General features: G+C 53.2%; 1 protein-coding gene across 17 annotated transcripts; it reads left to right on the plus strand.

Moving 5' to 3' along the window:
- The first annotated feature begins 153 nt into the window (after positions 1 to 153).
- On the plus strand, positions 154 to 11,748 carry MAMSTR (MEF2 activating motif and SAP domain containing transcriptional regulator). Of its 17 annotated transcripts, none has more exons than XM_032485604.1 (11): positions 222 to 363; positions 439 to 495; positions 872 to 1,015; positions 2,105 to 2,215; positions 2,830 to 3,005; positions 3,185 to 3,369; positions 3,671 to 3,773; positions 3,989 to 4,183; positions 4,464 to 4,661; positions 4,740 to 4,794; positions 4,996 to 11,748. In XM_032485604.1, the coding sequence occupies exons 3-11, from the start codon at positions 958 to 960 to the stop codon at positions 5,277 to 5,279; spliced, it is 1,365 nt and encodes a 454-aa protein (XP_032341495.1). In that variant the 5' UTR covers positions 222 to 363; positions 439 to 495; positions 872 to 957; the 3' UTR covers positions 5,280 to 11,748. The 17 variants fall into 17 exon arrangements, 12 of the variants coding, with proteins under 12 accessions (XP_032341498.1, XP_032341502.1, XP_032341506.1 ...); XM_032485612.1 differs by having other exon boundaries at positions 932 to 1,015; positions 2,177 to 2,215; XM_032485606.1 differs by having other exon boundaries at positions 453 to 495.
- The last annotated feature ends 81 nt before the right edge of the window (positions 11,749 to 11,829 follow it).

The raw sequence follows: 11,829 nt of genomic DNA on the forward strand, positions 1-11,829 counted from the left end.
GCAGGGCTAAGGCGCGACCACCTGCCGCTGCTGCTCACCCTGCGCCCCTCTCCTGGCACCTGTTTCTGTCAATCTGTCCACCACTGCCCTGTCCGACCCTGTAGCCCCAGGACTCGGAGGAGGAGCGAGCTAGGGAACCCCGACGCCGGCCCCGCCAAAGGCCCTCCCATCCCGTGCTCCCGCCCCTTCTCGGGGTGCTAGGAGGGGGCTCCTGTCTCCCCCGCCCGCCTCCACCGCTCCAGACACGCCCCCAAAAGGGGGGGATCCGAGGCGATCCAAGGCTGGTGGGGCGGAGCCTGCGGCCTCCAGCCTAGACCGCTGGACTCAACACACTCCAGAGCACAGCTGCGCGGAGCCCACCTGGTGAGAGGCCCCTGGGGTGAGAGGGCGGTGGGAGGGGAACCCGCCTTAACTCTTCTGTCACCTCTCTGATCCAAGTCCCTTCCCCACAGACCACGGGTGGCTGACACCCACCAACGTCCTTCTCAAATGCAGGTGACAGAACCCCTTCTACTCCCCAGGGACATGTCGGGTCCCCTTCCCCCTCTTGATCAAGGCTATTGGATTCTAGGCCCCTCAAAAGAATATTGAGTTACTGCCCTTCGCCCCCTTTTCCTTCCTCTCCTTTCATAGACCCTGCATCCAGGCCCCCATGCCTGCCTTCTTAGAATCCTAGATTCCCAGACCCCAGGTCCTTCCTACCCCTTAGCTCCTCCTCCCTCAGACCCAGGAGTCCTGGTCCCCAGCCCCCTGTTCTCTCACAACCAGGAGTCTTGGCCCCCAGTGCCCTCCACCCCGCCAAGATCCAGAGGCCCAAGGCTCTCCCATCTCAAAGTTCCACAGGCCCTTTCCCTGCTGCGTTCACCTGCAGGGCCGCCTCCTGACCTCCACTCTGACCCTGCCTCCTGTGGTGGCCCTGCTCTCCCCCAAGTCCAGGTCCCCCTCCCAGGCTTGGCAATGACTCTGGCGGCTTCCTCCCAGCGCTCCCAAATCATTCGCTCCAAGTTCCGATCTGGTGAGAAGCTTCTCTGTGCATGCAGGGCAGGGATACTCCCTGTCCTGAGACTATATCCTGACTCTGGGAGTGTGCACCGCGGAGTGAGTGGGAGGAGGGCGGTGGCACCCAGGAGGCATGTATTTTCTGTGCAAAAGATCACTCGGGCATGGAGGCACCAGCAAAGGGGTCAAGTTGTGGTGGACAGAGAGGGTGCAAATGGCTAGTGAAGTGCTCACATAACATTAGGGAGTGGGCGGCTCAGGGTGGGTGTGCTGAGGATCACGGACCGCAAAAGAAGGGGGGCTTAAACTGACACGTGCATAGTGGGGACTTAAGTGTGCCCAGCATGGAACTGTGGGCAAGGGTCCCCACAAGCCTTGAAAGGGTCAAAGGTTGCATTTCAGGTCCCAGTGCAGGTGGAAAGTGTGCCAGTAAGTTCACCTGGAGGTCAAGTCCTGAGGCGACAGAGGGTACTCGAGTGTGTTAATGAGCGTGCTTACATGATTGGGTGGGTGCCAAGACACTAGGAACCAAAAGCCAGGAGTGTTCAAAAGTGTACGAATACAAAGAGCAGAAAAGTGCAAAGAGAGATCCTTGCTCTGGAACTGGGGGCCCAAATCCTGAATGTGCAAATAAGTGTGTGCATGTAGCTGGGTATGTGCCAAGACCTTGAGCCAAGGACGAAGAGGGACGAAGGGTCCAAGTGCACCAAAGTGGTGTAGGTGCAAAACGAGAGCCCAGAAAAACGCGTGTTTAAAGGTGGGTGTGCAAAGGGGTGACGGAGGGGAGGCCCAGAGGCAGCACAGAAGGGAGTGGGTGTGGGCCAAGCGGGGTGCGTGGATGGAAGGAGGCGAGGTATAAAGGCCAAGATGGCAATTTGTGTTGAGGCTGGGGTGGGCATAGCTTGTCAAGGGGGCAGGTGGAGCCAGGGGGCAGGGCTGCCTCCTGCCTGCATGCTGGCTGCCTCCTAGCCCCCAAACGGCTCTGGCCTTCGGGGCTGTGCTGGCAGGGAGCAGGCAGGAGGCCCGGGAAGGGAGCAGGCTGCCCGCCCACCCGCCTTCACGGGGTGTGTAAGGGGGCTGGGCACGCATGTCCCGCCAACTGCAGCTCACAGCCGCCTGCCAGGCCAGGCTCTTGGACACTCCCTTCCCGCCTTTCTCCTCCCACCTCCCACCACAGTCCTCCAGCTTCGGATCCACAGACGGTATCAGGACTCAAGTAAGTGTGGGCCCAGAAAGGGAGGGAATGGTGGCCCCACTTCCCAGGGACACCCTGGAGTACAGCTACCAGATATGCTGCTCTGGTCCCAGACCCTCAGTACCTATGCCCCAGGGTACACTGAAAGCCCATCCTGCCCTTCCCTGGGACCGGGAATACAGGTCCCCAGCCGCCCCACTCCTAGGACCCCTTTTCCTGCTCTTGGGCTTTTCCCACTCCAGTGAAGTGCATGAATCCAGATTCTGTTTCTTTGGAGAAGACAGGCATCCCAGACCACACTTGGCACACACACAAATCTCAGGATGTGGCTTTCAGCTTCTTTTCCCAAGAACCAGGAGTGCTGGCCCCACCCCTGTCCAAGTAAAACCCCAGAAATCTGTGATCCTCAGCCACCACACCACTTGGTGACCAAGGAGGTGATTCCTGCCTTTCTTGAGATTGTAAAAGTCTGGGTCCCTAGCACCTCCACCCTTAGATGCAGGAATTCAGACAACCAGCTCCCACCACTTGGGTTTCACTCCCCAGGCCTGCCCTCCTGCACACAGGGGCTGGGGCCTCCAGGGCCCTCCTTCCCACACAGCTTTGTTTCTCCCTGTCTGGCTTGCTGCCTGCAGGCCTCTCGGGGTCCTTCGCTGCCTCTCCAGTCTCGGATCCAGATCCGTGGATCTCAGCCTCAGGCCCAGCTGTGGCTCCAGCCCCAGCCTCACCCTCCGGCCCTGCCCCATTCCTCTTCAGCCCTGGAGTCCTTCTCCCTGAGCCGGAATACAGCCCTTGGAGGTCCCTGAAGAAGGTAAGTCTCAATGGGAGTGCAGGGAAGTCCCCCTGAGAGTCTAGACTTGGTCTTCCTTGCTGCTGCCCTTCTTACTCCTCTCTGGTAATGCCAAGCTGACCTCATACTTTGCATGGGGTTCTGGGGGCAGGAAAGTGGGAAAGCAGCAGAAGCATATGACATCTTACCTGCTTTTTCAGGACTCTCCTAAGATCTCCAGACACTGGAGAGAGCCGAAGCCCAAGGGGAACCTGACATACCACCAGTACATGCCCCCAGAGCCGAAACAAGGGTCCAGGGCAAACCCCCAGGCTGAACGACCAGTCTTGAGTCCTCCTGGACAGCCTCTGTGGGAAGAGACAAACTCACAGCAGCCACTTTCTAGGTATGACCCCTGTTTTTGTTCTGGGAAGTTCAGTCCCCCCAGCCCCCTCCCAGGACACAAGAGTCCAGATCCCCAGCCCCTCTTCCTTCACTTCTCAGGAATCCTGACCTCACATCCAAGAGTCTGAGGCCCCAGTTCCTCTCCCGAGCACAGGAACTAGCCTCCTGTGTTTGCGCCCTCGGAGATCCAGAATTTGGGTCCCTCACCCTCCTGCATCTTCATGAGTCCTTGTCTTTGGGGACTCCATAATGTCTTTTCTCTCTCCTTCTAACCTCTGTTTCCCCCTCACAACTATCGCCAGGATGAAGCCCACTTCCCTCACTCCCTCCCCACCAGGAGTCCCCAGCCCCTCGCCCCCTCCACACAAATTGGAACTTCAGACCCTCAAACTGGAAGAGTTGACGGTAAGTTTGGGGAGTAACTTCCCAGGCTGGCCCTCTCCTTCAGTGGGGACCCAGAAGTCTAACCTTGCAGCCTCTATTCCATCGGACATCCAGGACCCGGGGTCCCCAGTCCCTCCTCTCTTGGTTTCCAAACGTCCAGCCCTGTCCCCTACCTCTCCCCTCGCCTGCACCCCAGAGCCCGGCCTAGCACGGCCTCTCCCCGCTTCCCATCCCAGGTCTCAGAGCTCCGGCAGCAGCTGCGCCTGCGGGGCCTCCCGGTGTCCGGGACCAAGTCGATGCTCCTGGAGCGCATGCGTAGCGGCACCCCGCCCCGTGAGCGGCAGAAGCCGCGACGAGAGGACAGTTCCGCAAATGCTCCCTGGCCTCGCTTCAGGCCCAAGGCTTTGGGAGCCACCCGGAGGCCGGGCTCGGTGAGGGCGAGGCTATGCGCGTGTGGACCAATGAGAAGACAAAGCGGGACGGGGCGGGAAATCGAGAAAAGACTAGCCAATAACTTGTGGAGGCGTGGTTAAGAGCAAAGTGGGAGGATCTTAAGGGAAGAGAAGCCAATGAAATAGAGGGCGAGGCCGAAGGGAGGTGTCGACGAGTGAAGGGCGGGGATGCGACAGGGGGTGGAGTCATAGGTTGCGAGTGGGTGGGGTTGCTTCCCAGTGGGCGTGGCTTGTAGGAACGCCCTCTTCACTGTTCTAGCTCAAGCCTAGTCCAACATCTCCCCCACCGCCTCCTCCACGTGCCGCGGAAACCCCTGTGACAGCTCCGGCTCCGGCTCCGGCTCCGGCTGAGACGACGGCTCCTGCTCCAGGTCCAGTGCCCACCCTTTCCTCAGCACCAGCTTCTGCAGCCCTGACACTGGAGGAGGAGCTGCAGGAAGCGATCCGCAGAGCGCAGGTGAGAGGGAGCGGGCTTAAGGTCTCAGTCAGGATCAGGCTGGCGTCCCAGGTTCACGCCGCTTCTGCTCGTCCGCAGTTGCTTCCGAACCGGGGCATCGATGACATCCTGGAGGATCAGGTGGAACCTGAGGGTAAGAGCAACCTCCTGGATTTGGGGAGAAAGAAGGCCGAGGTTCTGGACTTCCGGGTCCAAGGGAGGAGAAGTTTGGTATCTGGGCTCCTGAATCCTAGGGAGGAGTGGGCTGGGGACCTAGACTCTTGGAAAGAACAAATAGGGTGCTGGGGTCCGGACCTATGCCTTCCTAAGCTCACACTCCATTTTCCCCCTGCAGACCCTCTGCCCCCCATCCCCCTGGACTTCCCCGGCTCCTTCGATGTGCTGTCCCCCTCCCCGGACTCTGAAGGCCTCTCATCTGTCTTCTCTTCCTCGCTCCCGTCCCCAACGAACTCCCCATCCCGCTCTCCCAGGGGGCCCACGGACTCCTTGGATTGGCTGGAAGCTCTGAGTGGGGGTCCCCCGTTGGGCTGTGGCCCTCCAGCCCCCAGCATCTTCTCTGCTGACTTATCCGATTCAAGTGGCACCCGGCTTTGGGACCTGCTGCAGGATCCATGGTGATGGATTTTGGGGTTTCAGGGACTGTGAACTGGTGGGGATGGGGAGGTCAGAGAGATAGAGTCCCTGAGGGAAGGGTTGGAACAACCAGCAGAGCCCCTCCCACTGCAGACCCCAAATCAGAGACAACTCTCATCCCCACCTGGCCCCTGAACTGCTGCTGACATGCCAACCTCCTGACTTTTGTCTTTCTGACCTCCACTTGATCCCCTCCATGGTTGTGTGGTTGGGGGCAAGGAGGTGTCATTTGCTGCTGGCCAGGGCAAACACGCTGCTTGCTGCTTCCTTCAGAGACCACGTGGGTGTTTTTGTTTCCACCTTCACCCCCACACCCACCCCCGATCCCACCGACTAGATGGCTGCCTGTTGCTGGGGAATCTGGAAGGTGGTCTGTGCTTTTTGGATGCAGGAGACAGGCAAGAAAGAATGGGGAGAGAGAATAAGGAGCCAGACCCTTGAGAATAGGGAGCCAGACCCTTGACTTCTGATTGGAGATGAGAAAAATCAGATGCATCATATCTGAGCTCAGATTCTCTTGGAAGGAGACCCTGAGACAAGATTCATGTGTCCATAATTTATTAAAGACATGCCTCCAAGAGAAACCAATACAGGAACAGATGAAACACTACAGTGAAGAGGAAGAAGACCAGCAAGAGTGTGGCTTCAGGTGAAGTCCAACCCCAGTCTGATCCCATGGGGAGCTCTGAAGGATAAATTAAGTTGCAGAGTCTTTCCCACCTTTAGGCAAAGGGAACTGGGTTTTTGAGGCAAAGAGAGATCACTGTTTGGGTTTATTATTGCTGAATAATGAACCACCTGAAAATTTAGAGTCTTCGAATAATAACAGTCTATGATTGTTCACAATTCTGTGGGTTGACTGGGCTCAGAAAGGTAGTTCTTCACTACCATATGATGTCAACTAAAGCCGCAGTCATCTTAGGACCCAGCTGGGCTGGAACATCCAAGATGGAGCACTCACATGTGTCTGGCAAGGAGGGCTAGTAGGCTTGAGCCTACTGGGCTGTGGGACATCGGAACTGCTCTCATTCTCCATGAAGTTTCAGTGCTCTCCCTCCCCATGTGCTTTCTCCTACAGGTAGCTGGACTCCTTACATGGTAGCTCAGGGCACCCCAAAGTAAGCATTCCCAGGGGAGGAAGTGGAAGCTGCCAGTCTCTTAAAAACTAAGCTTGGAACTGGCACAATGTCATTTCTACCATATTCTATTGATTAATTCAAATCAGGCTAGCCCAGGCTGAATATGGGAGAAGACTATACCAATGTACGAATGTCAGGGGCCTGGTCATTGTGGGCCATGGATCATGATGGGAAGAGGGCAGGACATAAACTCCCGGGCACCTCAAGTTCCAGGGCAGTCTTGGGAACAAGGTCACAGTGTCAGCTGTTAACAGCAACGTGTTTTAAAATATAGGTTTTATTACTATTCAGGTATGGTGAGGCCAACAGATTACAAGATAATTACTATTGAAAAGATAGTTTGTTATTCTCACAGATCCCAAAGGAAGGGGGCACGCCAAGCTATACAGGGCTATATGAGGAAGCACCGAGGTTGGTCAGGAGGTGGTACAGGCAAAGAGGAGAACCTTGGGCAAGAGTCCTTATTGTGGTTTCCTCAGGAAGGAATAGATGACCAAGGTAAGTTTAGGATTGCCTAGTTGAATAATTTCAGCAGGCTCTGGGGTGGGGGAGGGGCTGCCCCCAGTCATCTGGAACTTGGTCCTGGGGTGATTAGGCAGAGGAACAGTAGCCGGAAGTTTAAGAGCTCCATACAGGAAGTGGTTGGGGGTCTAGGCTCCGGGTTGGTTGGTTCGTATATGAAAGGCATGTTTAAAAGTGAGTCCTTTATTATCTTTAGGCACTGGCTAGCCCGGGGAGGGGCGTTCCCTCCAATGTCAGCAAGGCCCAGACATCAAAGTGCCAGAAATACAGACGCAAAAAAGGCATGATTAATGCATAAAGCATGCAGAAGCTGGGTGTTGGGTGCACAGAACTGGTAAGAGGAATCTGAGAGGATCTGGGCAGGCCACCAATGGTGTCCACTACAACTGGGAATGTGCAAGTGGGATTAATTATGTTACAGCAACTAGAGCCAGCGACTTCCCCTGGCCTGCTGTCACATCAGTTTCCTCACCTGTACCGACAGTCTGGTGAGGATGAGCGTTCACCGAGACTGTCCATGAACTAGACCTGGCATGTGATGTGTGCTGATAAATATTGCTGCTGATTGACAATTCTAGTGTCACAAAGTATATAAACTCTGATGGACATTAAAGATCCAAGGTAGGAATGGAAGGGAACAAATGTTTGTTACCATGAGGCAAAAACAAACAAACAAACAAAAAAACTTTGCTGTCTTCCAAACCAATCAGGTCAAATTTGTCATCCTTACTTTCCAGATGAAATACTTAAAGATCAGAGAAGGGGAGTGACCTGACCAATGTCACACAGAGTGGGGTTTTAAATCAGATTAGTAAATTCACAGCCTGTGCCCTCAGGGTTGAAAAATCAAAGAGCCTCAATCTCTGCTCTGGTGAAGCTCAGACATTTGCAAAGAGAGAGTCCCAGCGCAGGCTGATAAGCATTTTCTTGGTAATGGTATGAGGGACAGCAGGGTCAAGATTCCTAGAAAGTACCAGAAGCTGTGGGGGAATGGGACAGGGTAGTCAGAGAAAGCATTTTTGCTAAGACTCAAAGGATAAGGAGGAGCTGGTCAGAGGAACCCCCTGGAAGACAACATCCTTGTAGAAGGAGAACACTCAGAGGCTTGATGGTGTGAAGGGCGCTGCCCCTTGGGGAGCCTTGTGAGGTCAGGGTTCCTGGAGAAAAATGTGGGTGTTGGACTGGGTCTTGCAGGACCCTTCATGTCAGGCTGAAAATTGGTGGGAAAGGGTTGCAGCCAGCCCTGGAAAGATCAGAAGGGGTCAGGCAGGGCTTCCTCTGTCTCTATTTCCCTGCTGACACTTATCTGCCTGTACCTTCAAATCAGCCTCTTCCCGTCTCTGCCTGTCTCTGTCCTCCTCCATCTCTGTCCCCATCTCTCCCATGTCCAGAGGAGGGCAGCCTTGGGCTGAGAGCCTGTGGGGCCTGTGTGGAGTTCCAAAGAGAGTCAGGGGTAGGGGTGGCTAAGGGATTTTCTGGAAGGTGGAGATCTGAAAGACAGGCTCTGGCTTGGGTGGAGTGTGCAGTTTTGAATCCAGAGCCTGAGGGACAGGCTTAGGTCCTGCACGCTCCACAGCCTGCCCCCCAACCCTTCTCCAGACCTTTCAGTCCCTTCCCTCCTGCCTCTGATGAGAGGGCTGGGCCTCCCCCAAGGGAGGGAGCAGGGGAAATGAAGGCTGGACCTATGGGGGCACTGGAGAAGAATGTCAGATGGGGATCCCAACCCCACGCCCCACCGAGCTGCCACCCCATGATTTCAATGGAAACATGTAAAAGACAAAGAATATATTTGACAAATTTCCCAGGGTACCAATGTATCTAATAGACATATTCCCCAGAAGGGTACATTCATATTCATTGGGTAGAATGGAGAAGAATGTATTTGTTTGCTTTTCTCCCCCTCGTTGCTCCCCCTCCTCTTCTTCTTCGTCTTCTCTCCCCACCCACCTCCATGTCTCTCTCTCTCCTTCCCTTCTCTCTGTTACCACATATCTAGTCACTGCTTCCAGTTGCTGACTTCTACTCTGTCTTTTACCTCCACCTCCTCTGCTCTATCAGTGGTGACCAACCCGCAGCTCCCAACTCCACTAACCACCCGCGATCCTCATCCTCATCATCTTCCACCCCATCATCCTCATCCTCACCCTCCTGTTTGTCACCATCAAGCACAGCCCCTTAGGGACCTGTGGGAGAATTTCTCCAGGAATCACACCCAGGAGTGCGTTGACACAGAGGCAGGTGCCACAGTGGTTGAGTCTCATCTCTGGTGCCAGATCAACCTATGTGGACTTACCTCTACACCAGTATCTACATGGCCTAGGGCAAGCCATTTAGCCTCTCTGTGCCTCAGTTTCCTCATCTATATAATGGGGACAAGGGTAATAGTACTCTCTATGTGGGGTTGGTGTGAGGAATAAATGAGCTAGCCTGTGTAGAGTGCTTAGAAAAATGCCTGGCATAAAGGAAGCACTTGTTAAGTGTCAGTGATTGTGTCAGGATTGATGTGACTTCTACTTCTCTGCCAAATGGCTGTGCCAACCCTTGTGACAACCATGAGTGCCCAGGGATTGCCCTGCCCTTGGTGTTGTCCAGCTTTCTCATTTTCAGTCTGTCTGGCTGTTACCTCTTCTTTCTCTCAAATCTTGTTTATCCTTGAGGTGGATGATGGGGATTCTCAGGCCCCAGGCAGCCTGGTGATGAGGACCCTGGACCCCAGGGAGGGAGGGGTTAGGTGACTGAACTGGGAAGAAAAGAAGGAAAGAGAATCATCAGCATTCACACTCTCTTCCCCTTGGGCAAACCCCTTCAGTGCCAAACCTTCATTCAGACTTTGAGCCCAGCCTCTCCCTAGCTGCGGATCCCAGAGAAGCACTTCTCTCTGACCTCATAGATGACCCGGTTCCAAGGTATTTTCCCAAGAGACATGAAAACATATGTTTGCATAAAGACTTGTACACAAATGTTGATGACAGCATTATTCATTATAGCTCTAAACTGGAGAGAACCCAAATGTCTGTCAAGTGCTGAACAGATAGGCACCCTGTGGGACATCCACACAGTGGAATACTACTCAGCAGTGAAAAGGCAGTGAATGATTGATACCTGCAAGAACATGAATGAATCTCAGAAACATGATGCTAAGTGAAAGAAGTCAAACAGAAAAGACTAAATGGGGAATGATTCTCTATCTAAAGTTTTAGAAAAGGAAAAACTAAAGTGACAGGAAGTGTAACTGAGCAGGACCCAATGGGCCCTTCCTGGGACAGCACCCCCTGACCCCCTACCCCATGTCCTCTGCCTGCCTATTGTTTGTAGAAAACTTTGATCGTCTTAGGTCTTCCTCGTGTTCCCAAGAATAAATGTAATCAGAGAAGTGACAAAATGCATAAGCAAAGGAAAACAAGCAAGACAAAATAGTAACACTTTAGCCCTTAAACAAACTCAAGAACTTGAAGTTTCTCCTCAAGGGCTATAGATAATTTTCTGAGCCATATCCTTTGAGCTGTTTTGCAGATACTGAAACCCCCACCAGGTGGAAGAAATCAACTGTATTCTGCCCACAGGCACATAGACCTCAGGTGGGTTGGGTTGGAAGCACAAGGTTGATGATGTTGACTCCGATTACCTCACCACCAACCAATCAGAAGTATGTCCAGAAGCTGATCACGCACTCAGCAGCACCACCTCTCCACCCCCATCTTTAAAAGCCTTTCCCTGGAAGTCATCAGGGAGTTTGGCTCTTTTAAGCACTAGCTGCCTGGACTTCTTGTTTGGCATTTGCAATCCACACTGCACAGTCACTGCCCGTTCCCTCCCATACCTGTCCTCTGAGGTATGGAGGGCACCACTAATCTACTTTTTATCTCTGTGGATTGACCACTTCTGGACATTTCATATGAACATAATGGTGGTCCATTGTGTTCATCTTCTTTCACTCAGCTTCGTGTTTCACAGGTTCACCCATGGTTTAGGGTGTATCAGTGTTTCACTCCTTTTTAAGGCTGAATAATATTCCATCCACCATATTTTGTTTCTCCCTTCCACAGTTGATGGACAACTGGGTTGTTTCCCCTTTGTGGCTATTATAAAGAATACTACTAACTAGTGGGTGAACATTATTATATATAAATTGTGTTTCAATAATGCTGGGAAATAAAGATAAAGCAGAATGAAACTATTTTCTTTTTTAGAGATATATCCAGAAATGGTAAAAGAATGAAGAAAGATAGGAATATGTCAACAGAATTGAGAGTCACCATCAACTGCGGTGGGGAGAGAGAGGCTTTCTGGTTGTTTCTGGACCCCAACAGCATCCCAGGTGTGCAGTAAAGGGTTAACTCAACAGTCTTGGGGTGTTCAAGCCCTGCACATTCCAGAGAAAGGAGTGACCCATGACCAGCTCCTGGGGTATAACCTCTAAGCCCTTGGCATGTTCTACCTGACAGTTTACTATCTTTGTTTACTTGGGACCTTGGACCACATAGTATCAACTTGATTTCCAGAAGTGCTGGGGACAAGTAACTAAGGTTGGCCACACGGGCACCCAGCCAGTCCTGCGTGACCGACCCCCAGGAGAATCCCTGGACACCAAGGCTCATGTGAGGTTCTCTGGTTGACAGTACTTAATATATCCTGTCCTACATTATTGCCAGGAGAATTAAGTCCTGTTCATATGACTCCACTGGGACAGGACAACTAGAAGCTTCCACCTGGTCTCTCCTGAGCTCTACCCTGTGCACCTTTGCTGATTTTAATCTGTATCTTTTTACTGTAATAAAACATAACCATGAGTACTGCTTTGGTGAGTTCTGTGAGTCCTTCCAGCAACTCATTGAACCTGAGAGCGGTCTTGGAGTGACCTGACACACCAGGTC

Source organism: Camelus ferus, chromosome 9, assembly GCF_009834535.1.
Source record: "Camelus ferus isolate YT-003-E chromosome 9, BCGSAC_Cfer_1.0, whole genome shotgun sequence".
Lineage (NCBI taxonomy): Eukaryota > Metazoa > Chordata > Mammalia > Artiodactyla > Camelidae > Camelus > Camelus ferus.

Bases quoted from the DNA above. Each gene is read 5' to 3' on its own strand.
- MAMSTR (XM_032485607.1), top strand. From the start codon at position 958: ATGACTCTGGCGGCTTCCTCCCAGCGCTCCCAAATCATTCGCTCCAAG. The intron at 2,216-2,829 runs GTAAGTGTGGGC...TGCTGCCTGCAG, and splicing joins CAGACGGTATCAGGACTCAA to GCCTCTCGGGGTCCTTCGCT. The intron at 4,662-4,739 runs GTGAGAGGGAGC...GCTCGTCCGCAG, and splicing joins AAGCGATCCGCAGAGCGCAG to TTGCTTCCGAACCGGGGCAT.